The sequence below is a fragment of the Talpa europaea genome, assembly GCF_964194135.1.
Source record: "Talpa europaea genome assembly, chromosome: 2".
NCBI classification, from domain to species: domain Eukaryota; kingdom Metazoa; phylum Chordata; class Mammalia; order Eulipotyphla; family Talpidae; genus Talpa; species Talpa europaea.
Window position 1 is genome coordinate 40,660,289 of NC_140068.1, and position 21,100 is coordinate 40,681,388.

A 21,100-nucleotide genomic window follows, 5' to 3' on the forward strand; every position below is an offset into this window, starting at 1 on the left:
TGATGATCAAATGTTCCAGTGACACCCAGAAATTATGACATCAGAAGATTCTTTCACATAATTTCCTACCTGCTAAATAATAAAACATCGGCGTTTATAGCTCTAGCAACAAGAGGATACTTACTTTAAAACTGTATCCAAAATGTGAAGGTTTTATTCTTGCTCTCACTGCCTTATTTTCAAATACCAAGTATTTTAATCAATTAAATTATTTACACCTATTCTTGACCTATGATTTAATGAATTTCCATGAAATCACACAAGATTATTCTTTGTATCATATTTTCCTGTCTTTATCTTCTACTTTTCCTTAATAATCCATATCAATTCAGTCTACCTATATGTTCATCCTACTTCAAAAGCCTCAAACTGCACCTCTATAAATTTCTCTACAGCTCTTCCTATGCAGGATTCTTGGCATAGGCTAATGCATGGACTACCTCTTCTCTCCTATTTCCTCAAAAGACTCAAAATTTCCAAGTGACAGGAATAATGATGATGAGAAAGGAAGAGTACATCTTGTACTCTTCTATTCTGTCCCCTGAGATTGTGCCCTGCACATACCATCTTTGCCAAAGAAATGATGTTCCAGTGACACCCAGAAATTATGACATCAGAAATTTTTTCCTGCCTGCTAAAGAATAAAATGTCTCATTCCAGCAACAAGCTGAAACTTAGGCTTTTGGTTGCTCTCCCTCTCCCAATTTCAGTATCAACCTCACTGAATATTATTTCACTGAATATATCTAACTGTTAAACCAGACCATTTCTCTCCAGGTAACCAATTTTTTTCTAATTCTTTCTTTTTTTTTTTTTTAAAGATTTGTTTATTTACTTATACAAGCACTGGGTACAGTCAGAAGTGCGGGAGGGTGAAAGAATTCACCAGAGCCAGAGAGGGGAACAGAGCAGGAAGAATGACAAAATACACTGCTGGAGGGAGCAGCGGGCATGGCAGGAGAGGTCTGTCGCGCCATGTGGGACTCTCGCCTGTGGCAGGGGATCCAACCAGCACGGCAGAGGCTGAGGGCAGCTTCATAGCCCAGCACTTAACCGCTGCGCCACCAGGGAAGGCCCCTTCTAATTTTCTTAGTTCATGACTTAACTATTAAATGGTAGTGTTTTTCTTATATTTAATGGAATATCCTTTTTCACTATCTACATTTCAGACTTTTGTCATATGATTTATGTTATAGAAAATTGTCACTTAACAATATTAAGTTGATATTAGACAAAAACTTACCTCTGCCTTCTTTTTCCTATGAGGGTGTAATCTGTGAATAGTTGATCACAATTTTAACTTAGAGAAACCATATGACTGTGTCACAGTCAGATAAACTGAAATGATTACTGGCCATTGTTAGTTAATATTTCATTAGGACCTAAACATTTGATCCTTAGGATGGCAATGTTTTTAAAGTTTACTTTTCTGTGTAGAGACAGCCATGGAAAACAATTTTCACAGCAGAATTAAGTTTGACTTTTAACACCATGGTAACTCTGTCACTTTGAACAAATCACTGAAAGTTTGTCTGTAAAGTGGTACTAATTCCTACATTATAATTGTTTTGAAGAATACAAATCAAATATGTATAAAACCAATGTCTATGATAAAAATTCAATCAGCACTTATCTTTCCATGCAATTTTTGAAACCAGAGTGTTGCAGCAATGTTTTACTTTTTTAGCTATTTGGAAACACTTGCTAAAGACTTTGCTAAACTCTGATAGCCTAGAAGGCAGATGATTTACTGATGAACTTCAAAGCCAGATGAAGAGGTTGAGAGACTGAATGTTAACAACATGTTAATTGCTGCTGGCTGTGTTTGTCAAATTATATGAGAAAGAAATGGGCTTAGAAATGGTAGTGTGTAAGCAAGAATAAAAATGGAAAGGCATCCAAAAATTCAAGTTTTATTTAAATGACAACTTGGAAAGCTATCAGAATATGATTTTCTAGGAAGATATTTTTCCCACTCAGAACTATTTATCATTTTTTTCAAAGTCTTCCAGTACTGAATTCGTGCGATAGATGACTCTGAAGTAGCTTAATTGTTTTTACTCCATACCCTCTGTAGGGTTAGGTAAAAAGTATCAGGCTTTTCTGCCCTCCCACCATTAGGATAGATGAGGGAACCCTGTGGTCCTGAATGCATGCCTGATGGTGGGCACCTGAAGTGGGTACACCTGGGCTGAGAGACTGAGTTTACAAGGGCGGTGTCATGGGGACGCCAGCAGAAGCTGAGAGAAGAAGAAGATAAGCAGAGAGAACGCCAGAGAGCCCAGACAGAGTGAGGATTTGCTGGGGGCTGGGAGGACTGCCTGCCTCCCAGCACCCCAGTACCCCTGCCTGCCATATGCCTGGTAAATCTAAATAAAAGACCTGCAAAAGCCGCTGAGGGCTCCAGGACTCCTCCTTTACCCAGTCTGCTGGATCAAAAAGCCTGCCCTGTGTCATTTCTGCCCCTACACCCTCCTTTTTGTTTCTTACCTGAGTACTTAAAGAATTCATTATTCTGAAAATTAAATAACTTATTCCCAGGATGTGTCCCTCAGTGTTGACCTGTAGAATTTTCCCATGCTATATTCTTTATAGATATTAAAGTTATTTTTATATTAGTAAGTACATTTCTTCTTGCATTTGTTGTAATCTATTTCTGGGGGCATTTATGAATCATGTTAAGCCATCTTCATCTTTTTCATGTATTTTATCTTCTAAGAGTTTTAATGCCTTAGTTTTCTCTGCTATTATCTCAAAACTTTATTCAGTAGTTTGTTCCTTCTAATGACTAATTTTACTCATTAGTTGTTTAGGGTGTTTTAGTTTTCAACTAATCCCCTTTGCTCTTTTATCTCCATTTTAGTTCATTTATTCCTCAAATATTTATTGACTACCTATAGTATACCAGTCAAGGTTCTAGGTACTAGGGATGTAGCAGTGAACAAAACAGACAAGACTCAGCCGTCATAAAGCTTACTTCTCAATAATTATGGAAAAGAAATGGGTTTAGAAATGGTGGTATGTAAGATATTGGGAAGATTTTCAATAAATTATAGCATCTTGTCTTTTAAGTTCTTGTATTATTGAATTCATGTTCTTATTAAACTCTTCTAAAGCACAAAGATGTGATAAATTTTTCCCCATAGTTATGTTCTATCCAGGCCATGTACTTCACCCATCTTTTGCATGCTATCTTCCTTCCCTCCTTCTCTTCCTTCCTTTATTTTACAATAGTAGTCTAAATATTTCTTAATGATTCTTCTTGCTTATATTTAACATATGAAATTCTATGCAATTGATTTTCTAGGTGTGTATGTCAGCTATTCCTCCAGTACTACTGCACCCCCAAGTCTCAGTGGCTATAACCAAAAACATTTTCCTTGCTCATGAGACTGGAGAGTCTAATATTCAGCTAATCTCCATTCACTTCACCTGGGTCTAACTAGGATCAGCAAAACTCCACATTTCAATTGAGATTCTGATCCAATCCACATGTTTCATCATTTTGGAAACAATGGCCACCCGAGGAACAAGTGTTTTTTTCTTACCAAAAAGAACAAAAGTTCAAGAGGCAAGAGCATACATTCTAAAACTCCTGCTTCTTTCAAATTTGACATTATTCCAGTAAATAAAGCAGGCTACATAACCAAGTCCAGAGTCAATAGAACAAAGATGTACTCTGCTACTCTGCTAGAAGATAATGCATGGTTATGTGCAGAGGGAGAGAGTGAAGAATTCAGAATAATTAAATCCCACACTCATCTATTGTGTGGGTAAATTACTTCTTTCATAATTTTATCTGAAATCTGTTCTTCCACTTACAGCTAGTACTTGAAGGTAGACCATATTTCCTTTTTACTGTGTTTGTATCAGGAATACAGACTAAGAATACCACCAGAGTTGTGTAGGCTCCCAGAATGGCTAGGACTCTGCTTGCTCTTCTGAGAGTTTGTTGAATATCTTAAGAGGTCACTAATTAGGAGTGTAGTCAACTCCAGGATATCTTAGATTTGATTTATCTGAATTAATGTAGACTTTAGGAAAATAGACACTCTAAACAAAGTTTTCTGCCTCTACTAAGAACATGGAGTGGCTCTGAAGCAGAATTGCTTCTCAGTCAGAACTGTCTCTCAGTCTAATTTTCTCAAGACTAAAGTTATTATGTGACTTGTTAGGACATTCTTAATTTAACTTATTTTCCATGTATAACTTCTGGGACCTAACCACTGAATAAAGAGTACAGCTGAACAGTGGCCAAAATAGCAGATTAGCTGACACCACAACTCACTGATGCAGACCCACCTATATTACTGCCTACAAACTGGGCCAAAGTTTGCAAAACTTTGGGACTTTAACATGATGTTAAAGACCTGATATGTTGGAGGTGTATGATTGCACCTCCTTCCCAGAATCCATGCTCATAACAAGAGTTAAGAGAAAAATTGAGCAAATGCAAAAATTTCCTGATTAAAAGTTGCCTACTAATCATAACAGATATAAGTACTACCATGGAAAACATCCAAATGGAACATAATCAGCCATTGCAACTTCAAACCTATGTGCTAGCAGAAAAATGTAGTAATAACTACTATTTGCTGCTTGGGGAATAAGGTGTTCCAATCAATCAAATATTTAGAGTCCATATTATCACACATTAGTTGCACATATAACGTTTTTAATGAAGACTTCCAGATACTTAGTTCCTCAGAATTTTTGTGGAAAATGTTAATTTCATTAAAGAAGTGCTTGAATTCCTAATTGAAATCGTGGCTAAATGTATCAATAAGAGTTTTCAGTACTTTTAAATATTTGACAATTTTAAGGAGTTGGTAATTTTCAGGTATGCCTAATTTTCAATCTCCTCCTACTTTCTTATATCTAAACTGTATATACATCAAATGCCTACATTTAATTTCGTCAGACTTCTAAATGTACTCCTCCACATCCGCATCCACTGAATCCTGCTGCATTTATACTCAGCGCTACACAATGTTTGTAAATTTGCTAGTATTTCAGGTTTCAGGTATATCTTCAATTAGAATATAAGCTTCTTGAAGCTGAATCTATGTCTTAATTTCTTTTAAATCCTCCAGAGGGCCTATGATTTTTAAAGCATAAGGTGTTGGGTGTTCAACAATCACTGGTTGGGTGTCTGAAGTGCCATTGTTGTCGAAGTGTATAACCACACGGTACGTCTACCTGGGGTTTCTTTGTGCTCGTCGACATTGATCGTATTGTATTAGAACAAAGGGCTGGCTGGGTAGAGATACTAACGCAGCACGCTGAAGAATCTGAATAAACGTTATTTGACCCGCCGCCCAGGACGTAGAGCCTGGGAACCAAGACTACACCTCCGAGAGCCCGCGAACAGTTTTAAGGACACACGTTTTAAATCCCTCTCCAAAGCCTAGTTACCCTCCAGTTACCCCGAGCTCAGGAGCTGCCGACTCTCAAAGATGTTGACAGGGCAGCTAGGATCTGCGGTCCAAGGGCCCAGTAGCTATGGTAACGATGAGACGCTAGGGCACTCTGGGCAGCCTTCGGACGCAAAATCTTAACCGGAACCTGGGGAGAAGCGCTTTGCGACAGCGGCGACTTGCGGCAGCAGCGTGACTTACGGCCGCCCCGCCCCTCGCACGGCGCCGTTGGTGGGCGGGGCCAGCACAAGAGGCGCGAGCTCTCGGAACCGCGGCGGGCGGCGCGGCAGCATGACGCAGTCGGTGGTCCTGCAGGGTGAGCTGCGCTGGGAGAGGGGCCGGGTCGCGGCAGAGCTGAGCCGCCTGGTTTTCCGCCTCATGTCTCTTCTCTTTCCCTGACCGCAGTTGGCCAGTGCGGAAACCAGATCGGCTGCTGTTTCTGGGACCTGGCGCTGAGGGAGCATGCCGCGGTCAACCGGGTACCGCCGACTCCCCATCCCTCGGAACCCCCTCGCCTGTCACCCAGCCTCTTCCAAAATAAATAAGCAAGAATTACTCGTCTATCTGACTGATATAAGTTGTATGGAATTTTGTCAGTAAAGTATGCGACCTTTAGACACCATTGACTAAAAGAAAGCCAGAGATCTTTAAATTTCCCTAATGACTAAGGATTAATTAGTTACTAATCAAGCTTGTGAAGAGCGGTGAGATCGGTTATGTATTTTGTAAAATAGGCTACATGTGTGGTGACTTTGTATTCTTAATTTAACCAGTTAGCGTTTAAAGTGAAGTCTAGGAACACAGAAAGCTCTCATTTAATGCACCCGTTAAACCGTCCTATGGGAATTCCTTTTTTCTGCTGCTCTAAATCCATAGATTGCAGTATTTACTCTTCTCTAATTTGAAAGAATCGGTCTAAGCATTTTATGATAATTTGCTTTTGATCATATCTACTAGTAGCTGTTAAAGTACCGTAGGATTGTTAAATTTGAAAGGACTTCATTTCGGAAATAGAAAAAAATTAATTAAAAGCTATAAACATGTTCTTTTTTTTCCTTTTTAGAAAGGAATTTATGATGAGGCAATAAGCAGCTTCTTTAGAAATGTGGATACCAGGTAAGATAGGATTAAAGTTTGTTACATAGTGTGTAGATTCATTTCATGTCAACAGATTGAGATAATTTTTCAAAGGACATTTAAAACAATTGAAAATGTAGAGTTGACATAATGTGAAAAAGTTAAGTTTTTCTCATTCTGAGTATAGTCTCATTATTATTTGCGTATCACTAATATTTTCATATTCTGCAGAGCACAACAACAGGTTTCCTTTTAAGGCCATATTAAGAAACAAAAAGAACCTGTAATGTGCCGCCTCTTAACTTGACCTTGAAATAAAGTTTCATTAAAGGAATGCTGAAAATTTCCCTGAGAATAACTTGTTTGAATGAGTAATGACTTTTTTTTTAAAGATTTATTTATGCATACAAGAGCTGGGGTACAGGCCAGAGGTGTGGGGGTGAGAGGATTCACCAGAGACAGAGTGGGGAACAGAACAGCAGACTGATGAAATACACTGCTGAGGGGAGCAGTAGGGGAGATAGAGTTCTTCTGCGCCATGTGGGTTTCTCCCTGGCCGGGGATGGAATTCGTGCTGCCAAGGCTGCGAATTGCTTCATAGTGCTGTGCTTAACCTCTTGCACCACCAAAGAGGCCCTGTAATGACTAACTTTTGAAAAAAAATATATTGTATTTCTATGATTTTTTTTTTATGGTCAGGAATACTTGCTCTTTTAATGCAATGCTAAAAAGGAGAAAAGTAATTGTCATTACTTTCATTTAATAAAGATTGTATTATCACATACCTTTTGGCTGAAAGTAATTTAACATAAGTTCATGCATTCAAAATACTTAATGAAACTAAACTTTTGTGGTTTTGAACCAAAAAATATATGCTTAACATCCAGCTCTAATCTAATTTACTAAAAATTCCAGTTCTGGTTTGTATTATTAGTTGGTCGAGTATTTGAGACTATTGTCCTAGGGAAGTCTAATTAGTCCCCACTCGTTTGGTGAATTTGAACCTTACTCTCGGGCTTGCAAGCTAAGAAACCTTATGGACACCTGAGAATAGGCCCAGTGCTCTCCAGTATAGGCAGATAAACCATTCTCAAAAAGAATGAGGGATTACAAAGCAGAAAGTCAAATGTAGGAACTATAATTCAAAAAAATCAGATGTTTCTTTTCCTTCAAAGGTACATTCTTTTAAGGAAATCAACCTGAAAATTAAGTAATAGAAGGTTGCTTGGTGACCATGGAATCAAACCAAGAAAAGTTAGGTGTATTGCCTTAGTGACCATTTTTCTTTATTTTAATGAGCTATGTCATATAGACTAGATTTCTTGTTTAGAAACTAGAACATCCTCACTACTAAATGTTAAGAGACTCAAATTTGCCTTTGTAATACTTCCTTTTAGGTGCTTCACTTCTAACTAATTCTTTCACCCCTTTCATTCTTATTGTCCTATCCTTTCATTGAATATATCATTGAGACTCAGCCTGAGCTATTTTCTCTTAATAAGGTAACTTTACATAACTGTACTCTTACCTACCTTGTTTGTTTTATAATTTAAGCTAAAAGCATTCTTGTTTCCTTAATATCAAGTTTGGAAAAAGGGGAGAAGAGGATTGCATCTTGTTCTTTCAGCACATGTAGATATGCTGATAGTACATATATTTCTCAAGCTAGTACAAAAAACCTTTTCAAGAACAAGACTACAGCTTTGGGTATTCTTCTTGTATCAACTTGGGGAAATGATCATACCTTTCTTATAGCATAAGAATTTACTTTTAGCAGTGGAGGATAAACCTTTTCTGTAAAGGAGTAGATAATATTTTGTTTTGTGGACCATGAAGTCTTCGTAGCTACTCAAAACTTGTCAAGTACAGAAAATATGTAAAGAAATGGACATGGCAGTGTTCAAATAAAACTTTATCTAGAAAAACAAGAAGTTGTTCAGATTTTTACCTGAGGCCCTCAGTAGCCTCAGGAATCCCTGTAACATCACCTGTGCTCATTTGTACCCTTCTTCAGGGCACAAAAAGGAAAGAAGTTGGCTTCAACTGTATCTGGTCCTTTTTATCAGAAAAGCTTCCCAGTATACCTCCCCCTATATTTCATTACACAAAAATGGGTTGCATGGCCAGCTCTAACTACAAAAAAAGCCAGGGAACTAAGTACCTCACTACATCAGTCTGATAGGAGGTAGGCAAGGGTGTGGGACATTAGGAATACTTTCTTCTTTTTGGTCTTTTGTGTATGCTTCACCCAACCTGTAAGCAGTTTTATTATATAGATGGAAAATAGCTTTATAACCTGATAGCATTATTAGCCATGGGACATCTTAATGGTCTTTTCTCATTTTTTATCTTTCAGAGCTGTTGGTGATGATGGCACCATTTCCAAGGGGAAAATTCGTTCTTTAAAAGCACGAGTAAGATATATTTAGCTTTTTTTCTAAATCTTTTCAAAGGAAACATACACCTGAAACATAATAAAAGTAGTTTTATTGTCTCTAAAGATCTGAATTATATACAAATACAGGTTAATATTTTGTTTGAAAATAATGGGAGATTTATTTGCATCGTTGTTACTATTCCCAATACAAAACATGGATCCAACTACATTACAGTAAATAAATATCATAACCATTTATGTAAGATAATCTGCACAAAAATACTTTAGCCAATAACCCATATTTACACTCAGTCTCTTGCCAGCAACACTTTTCTTTTGTGATTGTTTCTCCACAACAAACTGCTTTATCTAATTGCTGATCTGTAATTGTTAACTGTAACAAAAAAGAAAGGTAGTTTAGAGACTATGGAAGTAACATAGTAAGAATCAAACTGGGAGTACTGGCTGAGCGAATGGAGATCAATAGTGTTGTGGTACCTGGGAACCAACTCTTTGTGGCTGATCTCTGATGTCTGGAAAACAAAATATAAGGCAGAGACCATGTACTTGTAGACTGTCAGCAATATTGATTACCACTAGATATACCGCATTCTAATCCAAATCACAGAGAAAAAGATGCCAACATTTTCTAGACCACTCCCAGTTTGAGCCCTTTCCTACCACCATCAATGAGCAAGGGAGGAGGTAGTGGAAACACTCTTGGGAAAGGATGTTAGCATGTTTCTGTATCCTTTGACTTTTGTCCTGAAAGGTTGTCATTGCTCCAGGAGTGCTTGGTGTTATATAGCTATGATCATTGACATTAAGGCTTCACAAGATAACTTGGTGCTTGGGTTCCTCCACTGTGCCCAATATCTTAGGTAAATAAATATTCTTAGAATTTGTAAGTTTTATATTATAATTGAGGAAAAGTTCAAAGGCCAGAAAGTTTTTGCCAGGTAGCTCTGGAAGAAAATAATAAACATGAAATCCTTGAATAGCTGGTAATTCCAACTTTTGGATGACTAAATGAGGAACCCAGTACATTCCTCCTAATTTTAAAAATTTTCCAAGGGAAAAGCAAATCAAGGAGCTGATGTAATTAAGGGAATGTTGTAAGAGTTATGTATTGTGTCAGGGTTTTAATGTTAAGTGACTAACACAGTGATGATTCTATCAAAACTGACTTCAGTAGGGGCTTGAATATCAGTTAGTTTGTATGCTGCATGTTACCTCCTTTGCCAGATTGCAAGATAATCGAAAAAAGGACTTAGGTATGTTTAATCTTCCACAAATCAAAGAATAAGGCCAATGTAAGCTTCTTTATTTTTGTGCTCTTATGCAACTTGTAGTACTACAATTTTCCCATATAGTGATAGCCCTCTTATGTGGTTGTTTGGGTGTTAAAGTTGGTATTTAAGGTAAAAATTGCATAATATCAGCAATGTCCTTGAAAATCCGTCTAATTACCACTAAACAACCTTATACAGTATATGTAAAGCATATGTATAATTATTGCATATAAAAGAACGCATTTGCAAAACAATTGTATAGCCTTTCTAATATACTGCTGTAATATACTAATATGCTATGTTATTATACAATTAAAAATACATCTTTAATATACCATATAATTTATACTATGTAATGTACTATTTTAATTGCCAACTTTTAGTAACGTATTTAATTCCACAAATATTTGAATTCACAAAACTTAAATGGCCATAAATTGCAATTCTATTATAGTCAGTACTCTATAAATACCAAACTTGACTGTCTCCCTTCTATTAGATGGTAAGGCATAGAATTTGGTGGTTAAGAGTTGAAGATTTTGCAGCTACCTAGCCAGGTTGAATCTCAGCTCTACCACTTAAGCTAGCTGGATGTTGACAGCCAAGTTATTTAAATTTTCTAGGCCTCAGTGTGTAAATAGGAGATGATTATAGTTTCTATTGATAGAGTTGTGCTGATTAAATGGGGTGATAAATTTGAAGCATAACAGAAGCATGTAGTAAGTGCTTAAATGTTACGTATTCACAGAACTAAGAGCATCCTAAACCAAACATTTCTCTGACAGTGGATCAGAGTTAATAGCCTTATTGTATACCCTGAAGTTATTTCAAAATATTTTTTTCAGTTTTGCTTTTTTTTATTTGTTTATTTTGCTTTTTACTCTTATTCTCTGCAGAAAATATGGAAAGCAAAATACAAAGAGGTGGCACAGAGAGCATATAGCATTGCTCACATTTTGATGTATTTCCCCCCATCTTTTCTTTCTATAGTTAATTTTATGTTTCCATTTTCTTTTTAGTAATACAAGTTATCTCCCATGTCATTAATATTTGAGGTAATGAATGATGAGTTAGATTATGAGGTACTTGGTGTAAGAGACCCTTTGACATCTATCCAGTGTCTTGACTGCACGTAATAGTAAGGCTACTCGTTTGAGTTTTATTTGCTTTGTTTTAATTTTTTATTATAATTTGGGGATTACATTTTTACTTCTTCATATGTATACATGTTTCTTGAATTAGGATTCATCATGTGCAGTACGGTTATTCCTAGTGAGTAAATACATTAACGCACCCTTTATTTCTTGGCGTTTTAAGGTTGTTTTCTAGATTTCTGAGGCTTTGTTCTCAAGAAATTTACAATCACACAGACAGATGAATAAAAGCATTGTTAGAAAATCAGTTGAGATTAGTCCGTTCCTTTCTTTCCCACTTGACATTTGAAATATGATAAAAATTTGGAATCTATCTTTTAATTGGATTCTACCTTTAGAGTGAATTTTTTTTCATTTTTTTAAATAAATTTTATTTTTATATTCCCCATACAATTGCAACCCCCTTATTTTGACCCCAATCCCTTCCCTCCTCCCACCACCTATAGAGTGTCTCTGGTTCATAGTTGTTTGTTGATTTTGATTTTCTAGAGTGAAATTTTTTAATTCTTTAAAGTTTCTCCACAAAGAAAGGTTTGGTTAAACTTAAACTTTAAAAAAAAAAAAAAAAAGCAACTTTGAGTTCATAAATTCTTTTCATTCACAGTGATTAACTCCAAAGAAAAATATGCTAATTGAATTTTATTTCTCTTTCTCAGGCTGTCTTGATTGATATGGAGGAAGGGGTAGTAAATGAAATTCTGCAGGGTCCCTTGAGAGATGTATTTGATAACAAGCAACTCATCACTGATATTTCTGGCTCAGGGAATAATTGGTGAGATATGCTAAATGTAAAAACTGAACATCATCTGAAGGAAATGAACAGTCTTTCTCTCATTTTAATAGATCCTGCCAATATGGAAGATGTTAACTACCATACCTAATTGTAGGCCTTTCAGCCCATCATCTTTTCCTTGATAAATTATAGTAGTTCATAATGTTTGGAAGCCTCCTGTGTCTTTTTTTTCTTTTTTAAAGAGAAAGGTGAATCATGAAAAATTGATTCACTAAGTTCTTCTTTGTAAATTGATTCTTGCATAATACTACCTAGTGAAAGTTTCAAGGTTCTTTAAAAACTATTCTCTGAAAGTTTTAAGTGTCTTTATAAACAGTTCTGTGATATATATTATTCAGCTTTATCAAGTTCTTCATTTGGTTATATTTTACAGAATTGATCTAGAGATGCAAACCAGGCCAGTGTTTCAACATTCAAGTGCAGCCCAAGGCTTTGTTTGACCCTTAAATATATGATAATTTCTTCTCCTGAGTATGGAAAGAGCTCCAGCAATGATTAAAATTTTTCATTGAGACTTTTAAAAAAATTAGATATGTCCTTGTGATTTGAAAATCTAATATTCATTATTTTAACTATTTGTACCTAGTCCCTCAGGTTGATACTATATCAGGATATATAATTTTACCAAAGCATGAATTTGAATCTTTTGTTCTGGGAGACTCATTTGGGGGGAATCAGTCACTTAATAAGTGAGCCCATCTGGTCACCAAAGTGGCTTTTCTCTAATTGTTTTATAACTTATTCTATAACTTTTTAGTTATATCTGACTGCATGTTGTGGGGAAATCATAATTTTTAATTCATAATAGTGAAACTTACAACTTTGGGCAGTCAAAATGGCTCACAGCGCCTCAACTATGTGTCCGACTGTGTGCCATATCATGCAGTAATATGATATGACCAACATTTTTCTCATTTTAAACTAAAGCGGATTAGTTTAAAATGTACTGTTAATATCTTTCTAGTTGAGTCTAGTCTTGTTAATATGTAAAATTCACTACAACCACAATTTATATTAACTGTAAGAAATAGGTAACTAAAATCTGATTTTGTTGTAATTATACCTTAAGAGAAAAATTGTTTAGAAAACCATAATTTAATATTCATTAGTAATGAAGCGATCTTATCAGAATGTTTGAGGACTATAAGTATACAGTGTTTGTTAAATTTTCCTCCTATAGTACATTAAGGTGTCATAATATGGTTTGTTGATAAGAAACAAGAAAAGATTTAATATTGTAAAAATAAATTTTCAAGTTTTCCAATAATCTTTATTTATAGATGTAACAAAATCAAAAAATAATAAATGCAAAGAGATTTTAATCTGTTTTCTTATTTTCAGGGCTGTGGGTCACAAGGTTTTTGGCAGTCTTTATCAAGAACAGATTTTAGAGAAACTCAGGAAGTCGGCCGAGCACTGTGATTGTTTACAGTGTTTTTTTATAATACATTCTATGGGAGGAGGTAAAGTTTATACTCATGTGTCTTTAACATTATGGTAGTGTAAGTAGGAATTCATTTTGCAAACACAAGTCTTGCTTTCAAATCTACACATTGTAAAGATAAAACTGTTAAGTGTATATACGTGTTTATGAAATACATATACGTAACAGCTTTTTATCTTAAATTTTTGTCAATTATGTCACAGATTTCCAATCTTTTTTAAATTTCAGTCCTTTTAAGAGTCAAAATCTGATACGAATATATTTTTCTTGTACATTTAGTTTCATTTTCCAAAATTTCCAGCTACATTTCAGTGTTGCGAACTTATTTGGGAATGCTGACTGACTCCTATGAGTTTACTTATGCAGTCCTGTATGCTAACTAGAGCTAAGTCTTTCTGGCATATTCACATATAAGTATCTTTTCTTGAACCATCTTCAAACCTTTTTTCATCTGTAGTAAGAAAATAAAAGTAAAAAAAAATCCTTTTATCATTTCCTTTAAATCACTCTATATGATATTGAATCACCTTGACCTGGAATAACTGATCTGCACGCTTTCTTTCCTCAAGGAAGCCTGTACTTTGCAAGTGAGGCATTTTGCAATGTTCTGTTTTGCATCCCTGTTCCGTGAACTGGAAACAGGTGATGATTTTTTAATTTCTAAACAAAAGTATTTTCCATTTTTAAAGAAAACATTTGCCAATTTTTTTCTCCAAGCTCTGGAATTATATACAGATTATATAACAGGTTATATACAGATTATAGACAATTTATCATATTATGTATATCTGTTATTAAGTATAATAACACTTTAAAGTTAACAATTTCTGTGTTATCAGGACTTTAGAAGACCATCATAATCCCTAAATTCAGAAGCAAATTTTCTGCTAGTATAAGCTTTGAGTAAGTTTTTAAATGAAAACATTTTGATTTATAGTTCATTATAGTATCTTTTTAAAATATATTCAACATCTTGGAAGAATATACTTTGTTCGTAATTAACTGGAAATGGCAAAGATAATTTAAATACTGAAAGTTAAAAAGGCCTCCCTAGTTTGTCTCTTCACGGGTAATCAAGTCTGCAGGGATTTCGGGATTTTTTTATATCTATTCTACCAAATATTTTCTATACTTATAAAAATGTGTATATTTTTACATAAATGAAATCCCACAATACATGTTATTTTGTCATTTTTGCTACTCTATATCTTTACAAAATATCTTTCAGTATCAACTCTGTCTCATAAAATTCACTCGTGTGGATTTGTAATAATTTTTTAAAGCTAGTTCTTCATCGATAGATGTTTTATATTTGAAAATTTTATAAATTCAAGGTGATCATCCTTGTTTTTAAACAATTTTAACTCAGTGTTGAAGTTGCTTGATGTCATGAATAGTGTTCTTCATCATTAAAATTGAATATTTGCTATACCAAAGATGTCAAGATAGTTTTTTTTAAGTGCTTAACATCTGTTGTAAACTGAATACCATCTTACTTGAATTTTTCACTTTCTTCTTTTGGCATCATATACATATAACTTAAAGGTGAAAAAGAGTGAATTATAGAAAGTCTTCCAACCTTGTGGTCAGAGACAGAATTGGAATTCAGTGCTTTAAGCCATACTATCTATATTGTCTTCATTTCCTTATCTGAATTTAAAGTAGTTAGTATAAAATCACAGGTATGATTTGAATTCTTGATTATTTCTATAAATAAGACATAAAATTCTAACTTTCTTACAATTATATTTTGAGTCATTTATGCTATTTTCTTTTTGATATTTTAATCCTCAGGAACAGGATCTGGACTTGGAACATTTCTTTTAAAGATGCTTGAGGATGAATTCCCAGAAGTATACAGATTTGTGACTTCAGTTTATCCCTCTGGTGAGGATGATGTCATAACCTCACCTTATAATAGCATCTTGGCAATGAAAGAACTTAATGAGCATGCAGACTGTGTGTTGCCCATTGACAACCAAGTAAGAAATGATATTGTAATTTATGCACATATTTCATATACATTCAATTCTGTATGCTTACTTATTTATCTGAGTCTTTTAATACAGCCTTCTCACTTAAGAGAAAAAAATAAGGTTAAATTTTTTTTTCTGTTCTTTCATTTATGGTAGAATATCAGCCATGTCCACAATTAATAGCTTCTCTCCCAATATTTTTTCCTTGAAAGTCTTTATTTGACATCGTTAGCAAAATTGACCTCATGGTGAATTCTGGGAAGTTGGGTACAAGTGTGAAGCCAAAGAGTGTGGTTACTTCAAGTGCTGGGGTTTTTAAAAGGCAGCAGGAAAAGCCCTTTGATGCAATGAACAACATTGTGGCAAATTTGCTGCTCAACCTAACAAGGTAAGCCTAGTGATGTTCTACCTAAAGGGCAGTTTAATGACATCATACACTTAGATCATATTTTCCTTTTTCCATTAGCATTTTTGCAATAGCATTCTTGTCGTCATTCTAAGGTGTGTAGGAGCTTCTTTTGTTTATTTTGACTTATGATTTTGGACTAATAGTCTAGAATTTTCACTTCTATCACTCCAAAGCAGCATTTCCCCAAGTACATTCCAGGAAATATTAATCAATGTAAATAATCAAAGATTTTGTGGTAGATCCACTTGAAAAACAGTTTGTTAGATAAAAGTACACTTTGTTATAGAATGTGTTAATCTTTTAAACCAGCTAATCTGTACCTCTGTTCCAAATATTTCCTTGATTTTGCTCTGAAAAATTGCTTTTGACATTGTATTCCAAATTATAGATCATATTCAGCAGACGTTTGAGGAATTTAGTATGTTTCATTGAAAAATTAAATATTCATTAACCTATGTGTGTTTAACTCAGTATAAAATCTGTTTTAAGTAAGATATTTTTATGTGTGTAATGAGGAACTGTAATAGTGTTTTGGTTGCTCTTCAAATTAAAGCATCCAAAAATAAGAATTGCTATAGAAGTTGTCTGTTATATTTTGATCATCTTTATACTGGTGTTCATGCTACTAAATTCTACTACTGCTAAGTAAAGCATACATTGTATACTAATGAGCAGTATACACAAAGATTTAAGAAAATACCTTCTACAAAGAATATAATTTTAAAATTATTTTTATTCTGGTCTTCATTTTTTTTTTTTTTAGCTCTGCAAGGTTTGAAGGCTCCCTTAATATGGACCTTAATGAAATCAGCATGAATTTAGTTCCTTTTCCTCAACTTCATTATCTTGTATCAAGCCTAACACCTCTGTATACACTGGCAGATGTTAACATTCCTCCTCGAAGGTAAGATGTAGTAACTTTATTCCAATTTCTTGAGAACTTGAATTACTTTTAAAAGTTCTTTATATTATTTCCTTTGAGAGAAGTGTATAAGATACATTTACAGCCTGTTTTCTATTAATGCTGCTTTTAAAAGTCATTGTTTTTAGGAATGTTAGTATTAAACTCTGAAATTAAATCTAGTAACTAAATTTTTAGACTTAAATAATTAATAAAGATATACTTTTTAATGGAAAGATTTTTAAGTCTGAAAAACTGACTTGAATTCTCTGTGGTTTGTTTCACTATACAATGAGAGAATACCTACTTTATACTCTATATAATCTTGCTGGGTACTTTAAGTAAGAGTTTGCTTTAGGGCCTCTCCTGGTGGCGCAGTGGTTGAGTGCTGGACTGCAAGGCTGCCCGCAGCTTCTGCAGCGCCGGTTCGTTCCTTGGCCGCCAGCGAGGGTCCCACAAAAAAATAAAATAAAATAAAATAAAAGAGTTTGCTTTAAAACTCTTATCACAATAGGTAGCATATTGTGATTTCTGTAGCTCTTCCCCACAGTGTACAGATGTGAGATTTAAGAATCCTATTAGGGACCAAGGAGACTGTATTATTAGATATAAACCTTGTCAGTCACCTTTATCTTCCTTCCTGCAATGGAAGGATTAAAGAATGATGTTAAAAGACTTCACTCAATTAAAAGACTCCCTTTTCAGGAATACTGCCACAGTTTTATCTTTTTTTTTTTTTTTAAAGGATTTTTTTTTTTTAATAGAGGCATGTTTATTTATTTGTTTGTTTGTTTGTTTTGTTTATACAAGCACTGGGTACAGTCAGAAGCTCAGGAGGGTGAGAGAATTCACCAGAGCAGGGAGCAGAGCAGGCAGAAGGACCGAAGTACACTGCTGAGGGGAGCAGTGGGCGGCAGGAGAGGTCTGCGCGCCATGTGGGACCCTCCTCCGGTGGCCGGGGAGCAGCCGGGGATCGAACCGGCGCCGCAGAGGCCGCGGGCAGCTTCGCAACCCAGCGCTCAACCGCTGCGCCACTGGGGAGGCCCCACAGTTTTATCTTTTAGAGGAGAGCCTAACATTGTCTTTGGTAGTTTTTTTAAATTTTTTTTTTTTTTTTTTTTTGTGGGACCCTCTCCGGTGGCCGGGGATCAAACTGGCGCTGCAGAGGCTGTGGGCAGCCTCGCAGCCCAGTGCTCAACCGCTGTGCCACCAGGGGAGGCCCTTTTTTAATTATTTTTAACTTTCATAGTATGTCTTAGAGAAACAGAGTAATCATCTTAATATGCAGTTTTAGTTGTGTTAATTCTGATATTATGAAGTAGGTAAGCATAGCAAACTAAGCAATAATTAGTTAAGTTTTAGAAACCAGTACTATATAGAGCTCACTAATAATACTCTGGTTGATATTTTGTAGCTATTTGAAATCAACTTACTGCAGAAGTTTTTTACTTTAAAAAACAAAAATAGGTATTATATATTTCACTCCTCATATTTTATCAAGCTTATCTGAGAAAATGAAAGCTGAGATTAGAAGATATTTATGTGATTTATTTATCTATAGATAACTATCTTTTCATTTAATACTTATACTATAGAATAAAAATGCATTGTTTTTCTTGTATAAACAGTGACTCTTCCATTGTTCTAGGTTAGATCAGATGTTCACAGATGCCTTTAGTAAAGATTATCAACTCATTCAGGCTGACCCCAAACATAATCTCTATCTGGCCTGTGCCCTCATGGTTCGAGGAAATGTACAGATTTCAGATCTTCGCAGAAATATTGAAAGGTTTGATTTTATAATTTTCAAGATAACTTATTATGTGTACCACTTGGGACAGTGTAGCATAGTAGTTAAGACTGCCTCTCTTCAAATTCTAGCATTGCCACTTAATGATTGTCACCTTGAACATGCTACATTACCTCTGAGAGTCTTATTTTACTCAAATGTAAAAGAATAATAATAATAGTAGTACAAAGTTGTTATTCATGAGTATTAAGGGATATGTGAGATGTTTTATTTTAACTATTACTGTTTTTATTGTTGCCACCATTATTCCCACTGCTGAGTTTAATTTTACTATTTATTGACAGTCTGTTTTTTAGAAAAACTGCTCTACTGAATTGTAAAGAAAAGAAAAGAATGTTTCATTTTTTTCTCATCCCCAGATTTCTGAATGTTTCTAGCTTTTTGAATCACCATCACAGCCAATCTGCTCCTACTAAATGTTATAGTTCACTGTCAAACTATGCCCTAATACTGCGAATAGTAAAAAAAAGATATTTTACATTATAAAATAAGCAATTAGAATGATACCATCAGTAAGGTCCTCATTTAATTAATGTGGGTTACCATAATATGGGAGACATATTTAGTACCTTGACTTTTTGAGGTTTTGTATTTCAGATTAAAACCTTCTCTACAGTTTGTCTCCTGGAATCAAGAAGGCTGGAAGACTAGCCTGTGTTCAATTCCTCCTGTGGGCCACTCTCATTCACTTTTAGCTTTAGCAAATAACACGTGTGTGAAGCCTACCTTCATGGAACTGAGAGAGAGATTCATGAAGCTTTACAAGAAAAAGGTGATTGTCAGTACCAGGCTGACTATTTGTTTATTTTGCTATTGAAGATGTATTCTCAAGAATTATAGTTAGGCCTCCCTGGTGGTGCAGGGGTTAAAGTGTCAATGCTATCAAGCTATTACCAGCCACTGTGACATGAGTTTGATCCTCAGGCTGGGAGCTAACCCATATGGCTCAATAGACTTCTCCTGTCTCGCCTGCTGCTCCCCTCAGCAGTGTATTTCAGTCAGTCTGCCTGCTCTATTCCCCATTCTGTCTCTGGTGTATCCTCTCACACACACCCCCACCCCCACCCCTCACCTCTGGCCTAGACTCCAGTTCTTGTATGCATAAATAAATAAATATTTTTTAAAAAAAGTTATTTTACACTGTTAAATAACAGGGATAATCTTGTCTGCTATATTCAATGTACTGATTATAACATGAGAAGCTTAGTTAGATATTGAGGTGATGGTGCACAGATGCATTGGAGAAGGAAACTCTGTGGGGACTACACTTGAGGGGGTTGGGGGAAGCAAATATTGTTTAAAAATGAACAGTGGTGTAAAAAAATTTTTAAAATAATTATTAAAAGAAAATTAAAAAAATAAGAAGTCTCATGAGTTTATAATTTTAGACAAAATATTCACTGTGACAAAGAATGATCATCTTAAGAATATCTACATTGGAATAATTACATATTAAATTTTCTGAAATGGTAAATGTCCTTTTTTTTTTAATAGGCTCACCTTCATCACTATCTACAAGTTGAAGGAATGGAGGAAAGCTGTTTTACAGAAGCTGTGTCATCTTTATCCGCTCTCATACAGGAATACAACCAATTGGATGCCACCAAAAGCATGCCTGTGCAAGGTTTACCTAGACTAAGCATAGCTGTGTGAAAAGAAAAAATATATATAATATAGATATTTATTTTTCTTAGTTTTCCATTTTTGGTCACCTTTTTGATTAGCATATTTGTGATTTAGAAAACTCAGTTTGTATTTTTCATATTATCAGAAAGTATTTTTGTCTCAAAGAGTATTTTCTACTCAATCACAATTTGTCCATGATATCAGTATGTGAAATTGGTGAATTAATAATACCTCAGTTTCAAACATTTCTCTCCAGAAAGTCACCTTTTCTGAAATAAAGAGAACAGAGTTCTTCAGCATTTTATTTATAGTATATTTTAGCATTTACACAATAATAATCGTCTTCAATAAAAAGCTTGCACAGATATATTTTTATATTTATTTATAATTTATGTTTTCATATTCTGTTTAAATTCTGCTGACTCTTTAAATACTGGGAGTAGAAGGACCAATATAAATATTTCCATGTACTTCCACTAACTTCAGGGATAGGCATTATTACAACTTGTTAAGGAAGTTTAGTTTCATCTTTGGGTGATGATTTATTTACACTCAAATCACAATTTACATGTATTTTAACATGTATTAATTTATTTTTAAATATAACGCTTTTTAATCAAACCAGTTGATTTTATAATAAATTTTCATATTTTAAGCAAAGCTACTTGTTATCGTTATTTTGCTTGTAACCATTTATATAACTGGACAGTACATTACTAACTAAGCTTGCTATATTCTTCCAAACTTTGCAATAAAAGGCTAGAAAAACCAAGTGAAGGTGTTCCAGATACTATAATCTCCAGTTTTAGTCTTTAACACTATTA

The 21,100-nt window shown here is 34.8% G+C and overlaps 1 protein-coding gene across 1 annotated transcript; it reads left to right on the top strand.

Moving 5' to 3' along the window:
- Window positions 1-5,708: 5,708 nt before the first annotated feature.
- TUBE1 (tubulin epsilon 1) lies at window positions 5,709-20,303 on the top strand (the record flags this gene model as incomplete). Its single annotated transcript, XM_084228202.1, has 12 exons — window positions 5,709-5,733; window positions 5,823-5,896; window positions 6,481-6,533; window positions 8,851-8,908; window positions 11,974-12,089; window positions 13,452-13,573; window positions 15,349-15,536; window positions 15,743-15,918; window positions 16,703-16,843; window positions 18,489-18,629; window positions 19,248-19,422; window positions 20,145-20,303. 12 exons carry the CDS (start codon window positions 5,709-5,711, stop codon window positions 20,301-20,303), a joined length of 1,428 nt encoding a protein of 475 aa, XP_084084328.1.
- Between the last annotated feature and the right edge of the window lie 797 nt (window positions 20,304-21,100).